The sequence below is a fragment of the Panthera pardus genome, unplaced genomic scaffold, assembly GCF_024362965.1.
Source record: "Panthera pardus isolate Hobbes unplaced genomic scaffold, ASM2436296v1 HiC_scaffold_9, whole genome shotgun sequence".
NCBI lineage: Eukaryota > Metazoa > Chordata > Mammalia > Carnivora > Felidae > Panthera > Panthera pardus.
This window is the reverse complement of record NW_026527024.1, coordinates 1,291,299-1,309,090: the sequence shown is the minus strand read 5'-3', so window position 1 is coordinate 1,309,090 and position 17,792 is coordinate 1,291,299. Positions and strand designations below refer to the sequence as shown.

Sequence of the window (17,792 nt, the reverse complement as noted above, 5' to 3'; positions counted from 1 at the left end):
GCACAAAGCCTGCTTCTGATCCTCTGTCCCCCAGTCTGCCCCTCCCCCATTTGCATGCACCCATAAGCTCGCTCTCTCTCTCTCAAAAATAAACATTTTTTTAAAAAGGAAAAAAAGGGGCGCCTGGGTGGTGCAGTCGGTTAAGCGTCCGACTTCAGCCAGGTCACGATCTCGCGGTCTGTGAGTTCGAGCCCCGCGTCGGGCTCTGGGCTGATGGCTCGGAGCCTGGAGCCTGTTTCCGATTCTGTGTCTCCCTCTCTCTCTGCCCCTCCCCCGTTCATGCTCTGTCTCTCTCTGTCCCAAAAATAAATAAAAAACGTTGAAAAAAAAAAATTTTTTTTAAAAATTAAAAAAAATAATAAAAAGGAAAAAAAAAAGAAAAGACAGAATGGGGAGCAGGGGGGAATGGAAGACTTCCACATTTGAAAAATATGTCTGTATTATTAAATTTTGACAAGATAATTGAGTACTTTTGCAACTGTAGAAGAAAAAGGAGGAAAATAAAACCGGACACCTCGGAACAGAAGCATAGCTCCTGTCTGCAGAACTATGGCCCCTCCAGCCTGAGCATTTCCTCCTTCAAGACTGCTGTCAATCGCTTCTCGGCCTTTTGGCTAAGATCAAGTGAAGACTGCTGTCAGCAGTGCGCCATGCTGAGCAAGGATTTGGGAACCACCTAGTCCCCCAAGGGAAAGGACCCACGGACCCAGCTCTGTCACAGCTTTACCAGCCCTCTCAAGGCAACTTCTGTGGCTCTCCCTTTTTCAGGGCACTTGGGTGGCTCAGTCGGTTAAGTGTCTGACTTTGGCTCAGGTCATGATCTTGCGGTTGGTGAGTTCGAGCCCCAAGTCAGGCTGTGTGCTGATGGTTCGGAGCCTGGAGCCTACTTCAGATTCTGTATCTCCCTCTCTCTGCCCCTTCTCCACTTGTGCGCCCTCTCTCTCTCTCAAACACAAATAAACATTTAAAAAATGTTTAATAAATAAAGGTGATGGTTTTTCAAAGTCAGGAGCCCTGGTCAGATCCCCTCTCCCACATGCTTTTCCCCAACCCGCAAGTAAAAACCCTAGATGCCTGAGGACCTGTCTCCTGCTCCCTGCCCATCATCTCCAGACATTGACCTACTTTCCTGCCCTCCCCCCCACCAAAAAAGCATGGTTCCCCTTCCCTTGAAGCCCTGGGGTCCCATAAAGAGAGATAGTGGAAGTGAGGCATTCTTGAGACAATGCTTCCAGTCTCTGAAAGATAATTTGCCATTTACCACACAGGTTTTTCAGTGGCTCCCTACCCTCATAAACCCGTATGAAACTTGGAAGCTATCTACTTCCATCCTACACGCTTGGGATGGGGGAGTCCCCATCGTCTCTGCTGTCATCTACATACACATACACGTCCTCCCCGGACTTGGGCCTCTTGGAGGTAAGGACAAGATCTTGTCTTGGGAAACCCCTAGTTTCCATTGCGACATCAAGACCATGGTGGGCGTTTAATGATGATCTGCCCCCAAAGCAGCAGCATACTGCATTCACCCGATAAATATGTGGCAGGGGTCAAGAGCACAGGTTCCAGGAGCCACACAGGCCTGGGTTGAAATCTGAAATCTGGATTCTCAGTCATGTGCCCCCGAGCAAATGTTTTCACCTGTGAAAGAAGAGCACCTACCACACCAGGATTACGTGAGACGGTTTAGGTAAACTTCTTTGCGAGGTGCCACTCACATAACCATACTGCGGTTATTATTATGTGCTGCATGCTAGGTGCTGGATCTGTGCAGAAATTACTAAACCTGGCGGGAAAAGGGCCTCCCGATATGTGTCAAAAATAGGCACCCAGGGGCGCCTGGGTGGCGCAGTCGGTTAAGCGTCCGACTTCAGCCAGGTCACAATCTCAGGGTCCGTGAGTTCGAGCCCCGCGTCGGGCTCTGGGCTGATGGCTCGGAGCCTGGAGCCTGTTTCCGATTCTGTGTCTCCCTCTCTCTCTGCCCCTCCCCCGTTCATGCTCTGTCTCTCTCTGTCCCAAAAAAAAAAAATAGGCACCCAAATTTGTAGGAGACAACCGGTGCAGGGAAACATCTGTAGTTCCAGATGTGGGGGGCTGCAGCGGGCCAGCCTGGAAGGCACTGCAGGACACTGACATCAGACCTTTTCCTCCTGATAACTGGCACCGGACAAGTCTGACTCGACCCCACAGAAAGTCCCCCGGAGAACCAGTCCCACCTGCGGGGTGCACCTGGCCTCCCCCCCCAGGAAGAACTGGAGGCAGGGTGCAAAGGAGCCCGAGTGGGGCACTTGTCCTGTGGCCAACCCCCGCCCCCAAATTCCCCTCCTCAGAGCAGAGTATGCTGCTGCTCCTTCGAACTACACAGCTCCCCGGGAGAAAGGAACACTCGGCCACCAGCTCTAAAACCAAATCTTTATTCTCTAGTTTGAAAAGGAGGGTAAGCGGTTGTTCCGTTTCATTCCAGAGAACAGAAGGAGCCCCGGTAGGTAGAAATTACAGGAAAGCAGATTCCATTCATTCTAAGGAAGAATTTCTAACAATTAGAATTATCCTACAATAGGACCAGGGCCTCAGGAGGTGGGGACTACCCGTCACCTAAGCGTTCAAGCTGAGACTGGGCATCCATGCCCTAGAAAGGCTGAAAAGGAACCTCGCCCCTATCTTCCTGCCGGCTGACCCTCCATTATCAGTGGGGCAGTCCTTTCCACCATGTTGAGTTCCGGAAGGAGTGGAGGGTTGGGGTGTTCAGACAAAAGCCTGGACACAGGGCTGCTGACAGTCAGGGGACGCTCAGAGCGCCGGGAGGGCGGGGTGTTGACGGTGGGGAGGGACAGGGTGGAGCTGAGTGCTAACAGCAGATGGGTCTCTCTCGGTCCAGGTGCCTATGCAGGGGCAGGAGGAAGGGGACAGGGTGGGACAGGTTACAGCAGCACGGCCTCACCTCTCAGTGCTGGAAAAGGCCCAGGTGCTGCCTAACAAGGCCAGCAGGTTCTCCCAGGTGTATCCAGCTGGTCCACTTTTCCTCCCAAGTGCTCATTTACTAAGGACTGTACCACACCTACTTCCAAAAAAAAAAAAAAAAAAAAAAAAAAAAAAAAAAAAAAAAACCAGCGGAAGGAATTCATAATAAAGGACAAGGACATTAAGGCGTTAACACCAGAGGGGAAGGGTCTTCTTCCTGCCCCCTGGTGGCCCCTCCAGCCAGAGGGCTCTAAGGGGTAAGTGGAGCTGCTATTGCTACTTTTCCAGGGCACAGGACAGTCAGGACAGAACCTTAGCAAACACCAGCTGGAGGCCAGGGTCCCTGTGCCCCCGACAGTGGCCTCCCCGGCCGCAGGGGGGCCAGACCTCCCTCTCTAACAGGGCCCCCAGCTCACTGGCTGCCTCTCCCACCCCTCGCCTACACCAGCAGCAACCTAGGGGCCCCCCGACGGCCCAGGCCCACGGCAACGCTCCCCCGTGAAGGGCTCCCGGGGGCCCCCTCGCCCTCAGCCTCCGCAGCCCCTGCCCTCTCACACATCATGCTTCTTCTGATGGGCCAGGAGCTTCTCCTCGTCGTCAAAGGTCTGGCCGCAGATGGCGCAGCAGAAGGCGCCGTCCCGGATGTGGCTCTTGCGGTGGGTGATGAGATTGGACTTCTGGCTGAAGCTCCGGTCGCAGTCGGGGCAGGCGTAGGGGCGCTCGCCCGTGTGGATGCGCCGATGGGACACCAGGTTGGACTTCTGGCTGAAGGCTTTGCCGCAGTCCGGGCAGACGTAGGGCTTCTCGCCGGTGTGGATGCGCCGGTGGGCCGCCAGGTAGGGCTTGTGGCGGAAAGCCTTGCCGCAGTCCGGGCAGACGAAGGGCCGCTCGGGGGCATGGTCGCGCCGGTGGGCGGCCAGGTGGCTGCCCTGGGAGAAGCGGCGCCCGCACTCCTCGCAGGCGAAGGGCCGCTCGCCCGAGTGCACCCGGGAGTGCGCCACCAGGTGCGTCTTCTTGCCGAAGTTCTTCCCGCACTCGGCGCAGGTGAAGGGCCGCTCCCCGGTGTGCTGCCGCTGGTGGGCCCGCAGGAAGCGCTCCAGCCGGAAGCTGCGGCCACAGTCTTCGCAGCCGAAGAGCGAGGGGGTCGCGGCCGCCGGGGCCCGCGGGGGCGCTCCCGGGGCCTCGGGCGCAGGCTCAAGGGCGGGTTTCAGCGGGGCCTCGGCGGGGGGCTCCGACGAGGCCTCCTGCGGGCCGGCCGGAAGCTGGGGGCTCCCCGCGCCGGGGACGCCCGGCGCGGACCCTTCGGACCGCTTGTGGATCTTGCTGTGAGACAGCAGGTTGGGTTTGTGGCGGAAGCGGCGCCCGCACTCCGTGCACGGGTAGGGCTTCTCGCCAGTGTGGATGCGCCGGTGTGAGGTCAGGTAGGGCTTATTGGTGAAGCGCTTGCCGCATTCGGGGCACTGGTGGGGCCGCTCGCCCGTGTGCACGCGGCGGTGGGCGATCAAGTTGGGCTTGTGCCGAAAGCGCTTGCCGCAGCAGGCACACTGGAAGGGGCGGTCGACCGCGTCTCCACCGGGCCGGGGGGCGGTCACGGCCGGGCGGCCCCGAGGCCGGGGCCCCAGAGCCTTGGCTGCTGCCTCCTCCAGGGCCTCGGCTACGTGAACCCGCTTGTGAGCAACTAGCTGGTCCCACTGGGCAAAGCTGCGGCCACAGTTGCCACATATGAAGGGCCGGGCCTCCGGGGCTGGGGGGTGGCACCTCCGCGCGTGAGCTCGAAGCTGCTTTTGTCGCCAGAAGCGTCTCTCACATTCAGGGCAGGCGATGGGCCGCTTTGCGGCCGAGTGGGCTCGCAGATGCAGAACCAGGGCCACCCAACCTCGGAAGCTCTGCCTGCAGAGGTGGCAGGCGAAGCCCAGATCTGGGGTGGCGGCGGCATGGACCTGGCAGTGCAGCGCCAAGAAGGGGGCGTGCCGGAAGCGCCGGCCGCATTCAGGACAGGGCAGGGGCAGGCGGGCCTGGCAGTGTCGGGCATGAAGCCACAGGGCCACCCAGCCGGGGAAGTGCCTTCGACAGTGGGCACAGCGATGGGCCCTGCCCGGGGCTTGGCTGCCCGACTGGGCCACGGAAGTGCCTTGTAACCTCAGCCCGCGGGGCTCCTTCTCCAGGGTCGGGGGCAACTTCTGGGAGGGCCCAGAGAGCCTGGGCTGGGCTGGGCCCATGGCCAGGGGGCCCCTGCAGCGACGTTCCAGCATGGGTTCTTCCTCTGCTGAGGGTGGAAAAGCAGCGTCACTCTGGGGATCAACTCATCCTGCCCCCGTTCCTCCCTGGCCGACCCCAGGCCCGAGAGGAGCTCAAATCTCTGAACTGCTAGAGCCCTTGAATCAGGACTACCCTTCTATTGCCTTCTGTGTTCTGCGTCAGTTCAGTCAGGGGCTTCTAGATACCATTCCAAGTGTATTTGTCCTAAGTGTTCATTGAGCCTGGAAACTACCAGAAGGGAAGAACTCTGACACTTCTTGGAATCCCCCTCGTGGCAGTCACCCCGGGTCTGGCATGGAGTAAACACTCCAGCGTTGGCTGCACAAACATTCCTGCCTTAGGACTCACCAGAAAACGCCGTCCCCTCTCCCTCTAGTGCTTTCCACTTTTCAAGTGCTTCCCTGCTGCCCTCGGCTTGTTTCTACTATTTCCTCTTGCTACCTTTGAGTAGCAACCTTGTGAGGCTGGATGAACAGACATTATTAAGCTCCCTGCTTGACAGATGAAGCAACTCTGAGGCATAAGAGGAAGGAGGGAACTTGCCTGAGAGGACACGGTAAACCAAAAGCAGAACCAAGACTAGGGGACAGGCCTTCTAAACTCCCAGTTAGCGTTCTTTCCTCCAAAACACCGGGGTGTGTACAGCTCCCACAGAAACTCCTACGGCCCTTATCCTATTTACCCTCTCCCGGGCTCTAAGCGCACCACAGGGGAGGCATTTCTGGCCTCCCTAACCTCAGTGTCTCAGGGCGGAAGCCTGGAGAGCAAGAGAGAACAGCGCTTCTGGGGAACAGGAGGGCAGCGCTTGGATGGTACTCCCAGGACTGCAGAACGCCAGGCCACTGTCTGTCCAGGCGGTGCCCACGCTCTGCCTGCCCGCCCCCCTCCACCCACACGCGATTAGGACATCGCGAGAAGGAAAGCACCCATGAATCCAAGGAACACCCACAGCCTGTTAGCCTCGGGCCCGGATCCCTGCCTCCCCCGGGGTGGTAGCGATTACTGGGGCAAGAGAAGGGGAGGAAAGACAAGACTGTAATCTGGGTCCCCTGCCAGGTCATGCCCCAACCCCACCGGGGGCTGCCCCACATTCAGCTATTCCGCGGTGCCAGGGAGCCCAGATTCCTCAAGAAGAGCTTCCTATAGCCACTGAGGGGTGGGTGGTAGTTAGCCTCTTAATGGACCTTCGCTGCGGGCTTGCAACCTCCGGACACATCCTCCCTAAATCCCCTAGAGCAGAACTCCTCTGGCGGAGCTCAGACATGACTCATTCCCCACGGCCAGACTGAGCACAGGGAAGACGCTGGTACGAGAATGTGATCCTTCCCCCCTACAGGTGACTTCCTTCCTCCAGGAGGAGATCTGAGCACTGGGGCTGTGGAATGGTGTGGGAACCCAACAAAGAAGGCCAGACTCTACCCTGCAGACCGTAGAGCTGGAGATGAGGCTTTTTCCAGCTCCTCCGGGGGATGTTCCTGGGGATACTTCTGCGGCTGTAGCGCCTGCTTCGGCCCACACTCTGGTAGCCCCCAGATGTCAGAGAAAACTGCAGCAGTAAAGACACCCCTACCCCCATGGCAGAGCTCAGACCTCTGAGCGCAGAGAGGCCAGCCTTACCTGCGGGGAGGGGAGAGAAAACACGCGTGAGGCTCTGAGCTCCTCTAGGGCAGTCATCTTTGTGTCCTCGCCAGCCACAACCCCCTCCCCCACCCAGGCTCGACACCCCGCCCGGCAGGGGAACCTTAATGGCTCCTGGATTAATAAATGAATGTGTCCCCTTCACCAAGGAAGTACACGCCAGCGTTCGGGGGTCATTTCCTCCACTGGTAAGGTCACAGCACGAATTCTCCATGCTGATGGCCAAAGGCCGGCCGATGGCAGAAACTCGGGAATCCCTGCTGGCTCCCCTTCCCCCACCCTCCTCCCAACAGGAATTCCAGGCCCGTTTCCCAAGGGGCTGCGTAGGGCGAGCTAGGGTGGCCAGGTCTCGGTCACAATCCCCTTGCGCCTTCTGGACGGCAAAGGGTCGTGGAGACCCCACACCCCCCTTTTGTTTTCGCGCGTGTCCCGCGTCCACGTCGCGGACATACGGCTCCGCGCACCCCGAATGGGCCCTTTCGGGTCCCCACGCAGAGCGCACCTCGCGGAGCCTGTGCGCAGGTGCGCGGGCTCGCCCCCCCCTTCGGTCCAGCACTGTCCGCCCCCCCCCCCCCAAACACACACAGCGCACACACAGTCACGCGCCCGGCAGGTAGGGCCGCCCGCCTCGGGCCCGCGTGGAACCCCGCGCCCTGCCCGGGACGAACCTCTCCGGCGGGGTGCGCGGAGGCGCGTCGCGCGTCCATGAGGCCGGAACGCCGGCGCCGGCGGCCGCGCTCCCCACCCCGCGCGGCGACAGCGGCAGGTTCGAGTTCACAACTGCCAGGCCCGGGCCCAGCCCCCCCGCCGGTTCCCAGCGCCACGTGACTACAGGAGCTGCCGAGGGTCAGTCGCGGGCTGGGGCCGGCGGCCGCGGCCGGAGGGCGGGGCGGGCGGCGGGGCCAGTCCCCTCCGCACCCCTCCTCCCAGCGCCCCCTCGCGGGCTGGGCCGGGTCGGGGGCGGCTGCCGGGAGCCCGACTCGGTAGCCATGGCGACCGCAGCCCGGATTTTCCGGGACGGGCCCGGATCAAGTTTCCCGACCCTTTGTCCCTGCGGAGGACACGCGTCCCTGCGCGACCGCGTGGCCGGGCCGCGGTCCCTGGGCTAGACCCGGCCTCGTTGGCTTCCTCCGAGAGGGCGCTCGCGGCCTCCCGGCCACCCCTGCCCCGCTGCGGCCGCCGTCGGCCACCTCGACCTCTGGCCTCGCTGCAGGATCGAAATACCCCTGGCTGGGGGCGGCGCGGCTGACCCGAAAGCCTGGCTTCTGGTTTGTTCACGAGTGGAGAAAGGAAAGGCCCGATCGCGTGAACTTTACAAAGGGAATGCCCTCAATTCCAGAAATTACCACGAGCAGGCGTTCGCTGCTTCCCGGGGCCGGGGGCATGGGGCCTGGCTCAGGGACAGCTCTCGCACCGGGCATTTCGCTTGGAAGCGCGCGGCAGCCGGTTGGCGAGTGCGGAGGCAGGTGCGAGCCTGCGCCCGTGACTCACCGCCGAGCAGGTGGCCGTGGCTTTCCAAACCATACACTTCCTGGGGTTTCCAGGCTATTACAGTGTCATGCACTTTTGTGCTTTTCAACAAAGTCAATGTTAAGTATACAATCATTTTTAAAACACTTAAATCTGTTGCCACAGTAGGAAACAGAATATAAAAATCTCTCCTACTCTTAGATCCGTTACATTTCGTGTTTTGGTATGTCTCCTCCGATGTTTTTTCTATGCTTACCTATGCATGTTTGATGTGATTGGGATAATGCGATGCAAAAATGTATTCTGCCCATTTCTCCCATTTTATTGGATATTCTTTTATGACATGATCCTTAATGGCAGAATAAATGTACAGATACATTTTCTTGTTTTTCTATATCATTGATCATTATAGATTCATCCTTTATCGTACATGCCTGATTTTAAAATTCTAGGAGTGGGCAACTGATGGGTCAAAGACACAGTATATTTTTTAAATGTTTTCTAAATTACCTTCCAGGAAATTTTATTAGCTTTCCCTTGAGAAATGCCCATTTTTCCATCTTATTGACAACACGGGCTATTTTTTTTTTCAAATTTAAAGTCATTGTTGGGGTGCCTGGGTGGCTCAGTCAGTTAAGGTCTGACTTTGGCTCGGGTCATGATCTCACTGTTGGTGAGTTCAAGCCCCATGTTGGGCTCTGTGCTGACAGCTCAGAGCCTGGAGCCTCCTTCGGATTCTGTGTCTCCCTCTCTCTCTCTGCCCCTCCCCTGATCATGCTGTGTGTGTGGCTCTCTCCCAAAAATAAATAATAAAACATTAAAAAATAAGTAAATAAAGTCATTATTTCTCATTGTTTTGAATTTCATATGTCACTTCCTGGATTACTAGTGAGCTGACTTGTTTTTTCACGTAGTTATGTGTTGCCTTTTTGTATTTCTTTTTTTTTTTTTTTTTTTTTTTTTTTGGCGAATTTGCTTATGTCCCTTTGCTCACTTTTCTATTTGTATGTATGTTTTTTGTTTTTTGTTTTTTTTTTTAAGTAGGCTCCACGCCCAGCACAGAGTCCAGTGTGGGGCCCAAACTCACGACCTTGAGATCAAGACCCCAGCCAACAACAGTTGGGCCCTTAACCGACTGAGCCCCCCAGGCGCCCCTCTATTCGTCCATTTTTAAAAGCTGGGAAATTGGTTTTATATCACACTGGGGGCTCATTTCTTATAAAGTAAAAGACTTTCATGGTTTCTGCCTTGGGTGTCATATATAGAGCAGCCACTGCACCCCAAATTAAATTTTATGTGTATATTTTTATCACAGAAAATAAGTTTTAATATCTAATAATGTAAGTACTCCCCCTATGCACAGATTTCTTTTTTTCCCCCCAAAAAAACTTTCTTGGCTACAGACAGTCGTTTATTCTTCCAAATAAACTTTAGAATTTGCCCATATTTAAAATTTTTTCTTGTCAATATTTTAAAATCCATTTGAAGAGATTTGAGATTCAGGTCCCTGCATTTGTTTAGGTCTTATTTTACTTCTCACAGTCAAGGTTTCTATTTGTAGATTAAATGTAGGGGCGCCTGGGTGGCTCAGTCAGTTAAGTGTCCAACTTCAGCTCAGGGTATGACCTCACAGTTTGTGAGTTCAAGCCCTGTGTCGGGCTCTGTGCTGACAGCTCAGAGCCTGGAGCCTGCTTCGGATTTTGCGTCTCCCTCTCTCTCTATCCCTCCCCTCCTCACACTCTGTCTCTCTCAAAAATAAACAAACGTGTAGACCAAATGCTGGGCCAGCCCAGAGTAATTGTGAGATATCCATCAGTTCATGGCTAAATGTGATACATCCAAACACTGCAATCCCACAAGCACCCTCAATGGGAAATTCCTTCACAGACCCTCCAAAGTATCTTCCTCTGTTGGTAATCAGAGTCTCTTAGTCGAAAGGCTCTTCACTGAAGTCCATTAACTACTCCCTCACTCCCTGGGCCCCGATGGAAGGAGTGTCTTCCCGCCCAGTCAGGAGTTAAGCACCTGCTGTAACTTCCTCTTCTGGCATAGCCAAAGGAAATGATGGGTCCCTTGCTCTGCAGAGACGAAATGAACACAGGAGTTGCGAGGGATTCCCTGACTTTCTACCAGCCAGGAATTCTAGGCCTTGGTATTTGAGACTTTACCCCTCAGTATGCCTTAGAGGAGGGTGTAGGGGGGGAGGAGGATGTAGGGAGGAGGTACAGCAGCCAGCCAAGTGGCCTGCCCCGGTGGAGTAGCTCTGACGTGCTCGCCAGAGAATGATGGGGCTGGACAGGGTATAGGACCCACCGGACAGCAAAAATTGCCAGGGGCTCAGGGAGGATCCCCCTTCCCCTCCCACGATGGCTGGCTCCCACTACTGGATTAGATGACAAAGTAGGTGGGCATGCCAGGGGATGAGGGGAACCATGTCTCCAGAAATCCTCCTTGAAGAGAATCGAGTATTGTTTAAAATGTTTTGTTAGGCCATAGCATCTCTTTTTATTATTTTTTATTTTAGAGAGAAAGCATGTGCACAAGCGGGAGAGGGAGAGAATTTCAAGCAGACTCCACGTCCAGGGCAGAGCCGGAGACAGGGCTCGATCCCACAACCCTGGGATCATGACCTGAGCCAAAATCAAGACTCAGACGCTCAACCCACTAAGCCACCAGGCCCCCCATGATCAAGTATTGTCTGGAAGCCGTCCTGTATCTGCAAGAGGGAAAACCGCGTCCACCTCTCGCAGATACACTGTCCCAGCCGTCCCCACTGGACTCACTGGACATCCAACAAATAGGGAGTCAGCGCCGGCCATCTGCCACTGGGCCACAGGCTCACCCCTTCACGAGCCACACAGAAATGGCGCGCGCTATTTTCCATGAAAGGATGTTGAGGGGACTCGTAGCCCTGGTTTAGCGATGGAAATCTCTCTTGGGGGGTAGTACTTAATATGAAATGAAACCAAGCAGTTGCTGACAAATTTTGAATGGGTGGCTGTTGAAAAGCTGGAGAGAACGTCACTAACGCAACTAACACTTGTTAACTCTGGCTTGAGACAGCTTCCCGAAGGCAGACTGGAAACCCTCACAGGGCTCAGTCCAGGAGTTTGCGGGCAGCCGGGGGAGGAGGCTGAAAAGGTCCCAGCAGACCTTGGTGGAGGGCATGCCTGCTGGCCCCGTGCACCTGCTCAGGCAGCCCTCCATCGTGAGCCTCCCCCATGGGGATGTGGGCAGAAAGCAGCCGCGGCCCCCACTGAGGAAGGCCCTGAGTGTCCCAGGCCAGCACCTGGGCAAAGGAGCCTGCTCAGTGTCGTGGAAACTCCTCAAGAAAAGATCAAAGCGCCCCTCCTTGTGCAAGGCAAGGCGGTGCTGTAAGAGCAGCCCCAGACGGAGGGCAAAGGTCCCCCCCACCCAAACTGCTGCACCAGACCTTCTCCTGTGGTGTCTGTTTTTTTCTGAAAGGAAAAGCACAGAATTGGTCAGTAGCAAACCAGGTAGAGATCTGATTTCCTGCGGTGAAGCCAGTGCCCAGGCGCCTCCCAGCTGTGCCCCCTCACTGCCCCAGGCCCTTCCGCCAGCCTCCCCTACTCTCCCCCCCTGCCCCAGGCCCAATCCTGGGCCAGCATGGCCCCTTATTTGGAAACCTCTCAGATGGCCAGTGTCTCTCTCGGGTTCCACCGGGTCTGACCACGCCCGCCTCTGTCCCTGGCCACCCCCCCACCTGTCTGGCTGGACGCTGCCCAGCCACAAGAGCCCAGTCCCCCCATGGGGCCTTTGCCGTGGCGGTTCCATCCGCTGGGATCACTCATCACTTCCCTCAGATCCCAGCTCGAGTTTCCTCTCCTCCAAAAGCTCTTCCCAGTGAAAGGCCCTCCTCTCTGCACCTGTAGGAGCTTCCTGTGGCCTGCTGTGACAAATTACCACCAATCTGGTGGCTTAGGACAACACACATGTGTTCTCTCGCGGTTCTGGAAGAGGCCAGAAGTCCAAAGTCGGCTAGGGCAGGAATCGAGGGGTCGGCAAGTCTGTGTTCCCTCCGGAGGCTCTAAGGGAAAATCTGGTCTCCTCACATCCTGCAGCTTCTAGAGCTGCGTCCTGTGTTTCCCGGGGCTTCCCTTCCTCCGGCTTCCAGGCCAACAGTGTAGCGCGTCACTTTGGTTGCCACATCTGTCCCTGTTGGAGTCAGAGCTCCCCCTGCCTCTCTCTTGTGAGGACTCTTGTGATCATGTGTGGGGGCCACTCGAACAATCCAGGCTAATTGCGAGGGCAAATACAAGTTAAAAGTATGAAAAATAAGTTTTAATTCTCCCTGGTGCAAAAAGGGACAGACTTTCCCTCCCCACCCCTTCCCCTAGAGCATTTACTTGAGAAAACTCATCATGATGGGGCGGCTGGGTGGCTCAGTCGGTTAAGAGTCCGATTTCAGCTCAGGTCATGGTCTCCTGGTTTGTGGGTTCAAGCCCCGCGTCGGGCTCTGTGCTGACAGCTCAGAGCCTGGAGCCTGCTTGGAATTCTGTGTCTCCCTCTCTCTCTGCCCCTCCCCCAATCGCGCTCTGTCTCTCAAAAATAAACATAAAAAAAAATTAGAAAAGAAAAGTTGTCATTGTGAGTTTTTCTCTGCCCCTTGGAGATGCATGCAAATCCTTTTAAAAGCTACCACAAGCCTCTTGCCAGCTTTGCAGCCCAGGCCTCTTTCCCAAAGCCCTGGGAGCCACCTCTCTGATATGTAAACATCAAGGAAGATGGTGATCCTGGGTCCCGCTGCCTCCCCGCCCCCCCACACACCCAGGGAGGAAGGGTGGGAGCCTGACTTCTGTGGGCCCCTGGCTCCAAGCTGCAAACCCACCTCCTGCCATAAAGATAGGAGCCGTGCATTTTTCCTTTGCATAAAGGCAATTAGCAAACACAGGTGGCTACCCCAATCACCAGGTGAATTCAGGATGAACTACGGGTGACAAATCCGGGAAGGACTAGTTACACTTTATCTTGAGTGAGTGAGTGAGTGAGTGAGTCAGAGTGTGTGTGTGTGTGTGTGCGTGTGTGTGTGTGCATCTGCTGGGCTGTGTAACAGGGTGAGATCTCTTTCTATTTTCCCGATCTCTTAGCGGACTGCCTGTAATGTACATCTCTTCCTGGTTTCTTGTTTATTCGACAAACTGTTTTCTTTCTCTTCTGCCTTTGAGGAGAGTTTTTGCCGGGTTGGTAGGAGATTTTGTTGTTAATTATCGCTCCCCAACATAATCTCCCCATCTCAAAATTCTTAGCCTACTCACATCTGCAGCCCCCTTTGCCATATAAGGTAACATTCATAGACTCCAGCCACTGGGCCCTGAGCAGGGATCAGAGGGTCTTTATCAGTCCCCCACCGGCTCCTACCCCATCACCTGCTAGCTGCCCTATTCGGCTTTACTGTTCTGCATTGCTCTCGTCACCCACGGGAAACCGTTTAGATATGTACTCACTTAGAAAGCAAGGATCTGGCCTGTCTTGTCTACTGTAGCCAGCCTCTAGAAAGGCTTCAGGTTCATGGTAGGAACTCGGTAAGCGCTGTGGGCCAAATGACTGAGGAAACAGAAGAGCTCCAGCCCACGCTGAGTGAATTGGATTGGAACACACAGGTGTGGAGGCAGCATTCTGGATCAACCGTTTACCAGCAAACTTCAAACTCTCCCCACCCTGGCCACTGCTTGTTAAGCAGATGATAGGAGTCTCACGGAACTCTGAGAGAAAAATACCACTTCGTCATAGGAAAACTCCAATCAGTATGTGAGGGAGGCAAAAAAGAAGACACTTAGGAGAAAACTTGGGTCTGTAATTCTCCCCCTTGAAGGATTCTGACTGTAGGTAGCAGTGCCTCAGACATATTCTTTTATCCAGAACATTATTCTAGAATGACAGGAACGCGAGAACCTTTGAGGAGCCTCTGGCTCTGAGGGGAACCGATGCTCAGCGGGAGGAGGACGCCTGACGTCCTGGGGACCACGTTTACCAGCCGCTTGGTGATTTGCTCTCAGGACCACACGCTGCCAGGAAGAGTGGCAACAGAGCATTTTGGCGTCTCAGCCAAGAGAGGAGGTCCTTGACTTTCCCTGGAGATCTCCATTTTTACCCTTTCCAGGTCAGATCGCCTCTATTAGGATGATGCAGTGTCTATTTCTACTCCCGACTGGCATCGGGCTGTGTCTTCTTCAACTCAATTCAAAAGATGGATTTGGAAGCCTGTGGGTATCCATTCGTGGTTTAAAAATCTACTAAAAGCCAGGCTTGATGTAGAAACACAAGGAAATTCTAAATAGAACCTCTGTGAAGCCTTCGCAGTTCAGCAGAAGCAGGTGTATGTGCAAGTGTTTCCTTCCTGCAAGGGACACGCACCGCTGTGCGTGTTCACCAAATACCGAAAGTGCTACCTCCGACCTGAGCTCGTTCCCACCCAGACTCCTCTCAAACAAATCCACGTGGCGAGTCAGAACGTAAAGCCTGGTTTCAACTCAGAGCCTTTCTCCTCCGTTCCAAGACCAAATCTGGGTCACAGTTAAATTCGATGCCTTCAGAACTGGCCAATGAGACCTCAGATGTTCTCAGAGGTGGTTGGCCTCAGCTGTCTTAAAACATGAGAAGAGTCTCCTCTAAACGGGACTTAAGAAGGTTTGTTCTGAGGACGTTATTAGGAATTACACTAGTACGGGCGCCCGGGTGGCTCAGCCGGTTGAGCATCCCGCTTCCGCTCAGGTCGAGATCTCACAGTTCATGGGTTCGAGCCCCGCGTTGGGCTCTGTGCTAACAGCTCAGGGCCTGGAGCCTGCTTCGGATTCTGTGTTTCCCTCTTTCTCTGCCCCTCCCAGGCTCACGCTCTGTCTCTCTCTCTCAAAAATAAGTAAACATTAAATTTTTTTTTAAATTACAATATAACATCATTAACTAGTACACAGTAACATTCCATTAAATTACTACATTCAACCACATTATAAAAAATAAAATTATTTTTAAAAAAAACATTTGGAAAGTATTTAATTTCATAGCTTCTAAACTGCTCTAAGAACCTTCCACTGGTGGAGACGCTGTTTATTATCTGTGCCTGCCCTGGTTCACAGTTCTAACAAATGTGTGCAGGGTAGACAAAAATCATTGTAACAGATTGGCATGATTTATGGGTCAGATGGAGCTAAAAACACTTCTTACAGTTAAACCATAAATCAAAAAGTGACCATAGGCTACCGCAAGTATGTAAGAAAAATAATTCTACAGCCTATTATTTGAAAAAAATGGTAGAGGGGCGCCTGGGTGTCTCAGTCGACTGAGCCACCGACTTGGGCTCAGGTGGTTCGTGAGTTCGAGCCCCGCGTCAGGCTCTGCTCTGACAGCTAGGAGCCTGGAGCCTGCTTCGGATTCTGTGTCTCCCTCTCTCCCTGCCCCTTCCCCACTCATGCTCTGTCCCTGTCTGTCTCAGAAATAAATAAACATTAATTTTTTTTTTTTTTTTTTTTTTTTAAAGAAAAAATTGGCACAGAACTGGCGAGGGGTAAAGGACCTAGCTTGTGCTCACCATCTCCATCTAGTGGTGGATCCCTGCGTGAGGTTTAATGGACTCCATGAGGTCTGTTGGATATTCAGGTTGGTATTTGCCTTCTGACCACTTTGATTTAGGAAAATATTTTTGCATCATGAAGCTGACTCTTTAAATGTACTCCATAAAGATGCAAATTCCTCGTATTAGTTTGCTGAATTTTCTTGAAAGAGTAATTATAAATTTTAAAATGTTAATGGCATGTTAATATTAAGGTACTTCCACTGATTAAAATCCAAGTTTCATTTCCTGCCACGTCAAAACATTAAAAATGGCATCCCGATCTCTTAAATATTTTTTCCAGATAAAATACAAGATTCATATGTTGATTCTTTTGTTTTAATGTTTTTCTTTTTTTAAGTTTACTTATTTATTTTGAGAGAGAGAGAGAAAGAGAGAAAGCAGGGGAGCGGCAGAGAGAGGAAGAGACAGAGTAGCCAAGAAGGCTCCGTTCTGCACTGTCAGGCATGGAGCCTGATGCGGGGCTCGAACTCATGAATTGTGAGATCGTGACCTGAGCTGAAATCAGGAGTTGGATGCTTAACCGACTGAGCTACCCAGGCGCTCCCATATGTTTATTCTTAAAAAGTTAATTTTGATTCTTTTTCAGCCTAGTATTAGCCATCCTAGCCTCATTCTTTGGATCACTGATTATTGTGTCGTATAGACAACGACGTGGCTTTTCTAATAATCGGGTTGAGTGCATAGTACCAAGTCTTAGGAAAGGATTTCTTCTGTACATGTGTGTGTAGGTTTGCTAGGGCTGCTGTAACACACACACCGGGTGGTTCAAAGAGTAGAAAGTTATGATCACAATTCTTGTGGCCAAAAGTCCAAGGTCAAGGTGTCCACACGGTTGGTTCTCCTGAAGCTCCTCTACTTGGCTTGTAGATGGCTGTCTTCTCCCTGTGTCTTCACGTGGCCCTCCTTCTGTGTCCTAATCTTTTCTTATAAGGACACCAGTCATACTGGATTGGTGTCCCCCCCCCCCGACCATGACCTTGTTTTACTTTAATTACCTCTTTAAAGTCCAAACTCCAAATACAGTCACATTATGAAGTACTTGGGGTTAAGACTTCAACATATGAATTTTAGGGGAACACAATTTAGCCCATAACTCTCTCTCTCTCTCTCTCTCTATGTGTGTATACACACACACACACACACACACACACATATAAAGTACATTGTATATAGTGTGTATAAATAAAAATAGTTCATGGACTCTGATTAAACATGTTGGATCACACATGTGTTTATCCCTACTCCCTTCCAAAACTCCATCAAAACGATGGTAAATGAATAAAAAGATACAAATTCACAAGGAGAAAGAAGCCGGGAAGGAGACAACCATGGTTGAGACACAGAACCTGTTCTACAAGCCGGCTGGGAAGGAGCCGTGGTAACTGAGCTACCAGAAGCCAAGGGTCTTTCTGGTACCCCCAGAGCACATGGCAAAGGAAGCTGTCAGCTCTCTGTGGAGAAGCACAGCAGGAGTGAATAGGGAAGGGGAGGAAACTTGTGCCAAACCCTGGGCCATCAGTCACTTTCCATGTATGTCCTCATTTAATCCTCAAAACAAGCCTGTAGCGTGGAGTTTCTGATGGCCACCTTGCAGAGAAGGAAGCAGAAGTTCCGGGGATTTGGGGGGGCGGGGGGGGGCGGTAAATGAGACCCTCTGTTTGGGGTAATTAGCCTAGGGCCTGGAGCCAGAGAAATGGCAGTGCTGGTCCCCAGCCCACCAGGTCCCAGAGCTGGTTCTTATTTGCTCAGGATGCATGGTGGCTGAGTGGTATTTGGACAGTTTCCCCCTCGTCCCACACTAGCCTGGTGAATTCCATCACACCGTTCCGACATGCCTGCGGACTCGCACGAGACCTCTGAATCTATCAGCACC

At 53.6% G+C, this 17,792-nt stretch overlaps 1 protein-coding gene across 5 annotated transcripts; it reads right to left on the bottom strand.

The window, feature by feature from the left end:
• Positions 1–2,398: 2,398 nt before the first annotated feature.
• Positions 2,399–8,222, bottom strand: REPIN1 (replication initiator 1). Of its 5 annotated transcripts, none has more exons than XM_019453163.2 (3): positions 8,205–8,222; positions 6,640–6,837; positions 2,399–5,227 (listed from the first exon to the last, which is right to left on the bottom strand). In XM_019453163.2, the coding sequence occupies exons 2-3, from the start codon at positions 6,794–6,796 to the stop codon at positions 3,513–3,515; spliced, it is 1,872 nt and encodes a 623-aa protein (XP_019308708.1). In that variant the 5' UTR covers positions 6,797–6,837; positions 8,205–8,222; the 3' UTR covers positions 2,399–3,512. The 5 variants fall into 5 exon arrangements, with proteins under 5 accessions (XP_019308708.1, XP_019308706.1, XP_019308709.1 ...); XM_019453161.2 differs by lacking the exon at positions 8,205–8,222 and adding an exon at positions 7,527–7,646; XM_019453164.2 differs by lacking the exons at positions 6,640–6,837; positions 8,205–8,222 and adding an exon at positions 7,527–7,639.
• Positions 8,223–17,792: the final 9,570 nt, after the last annotated feature.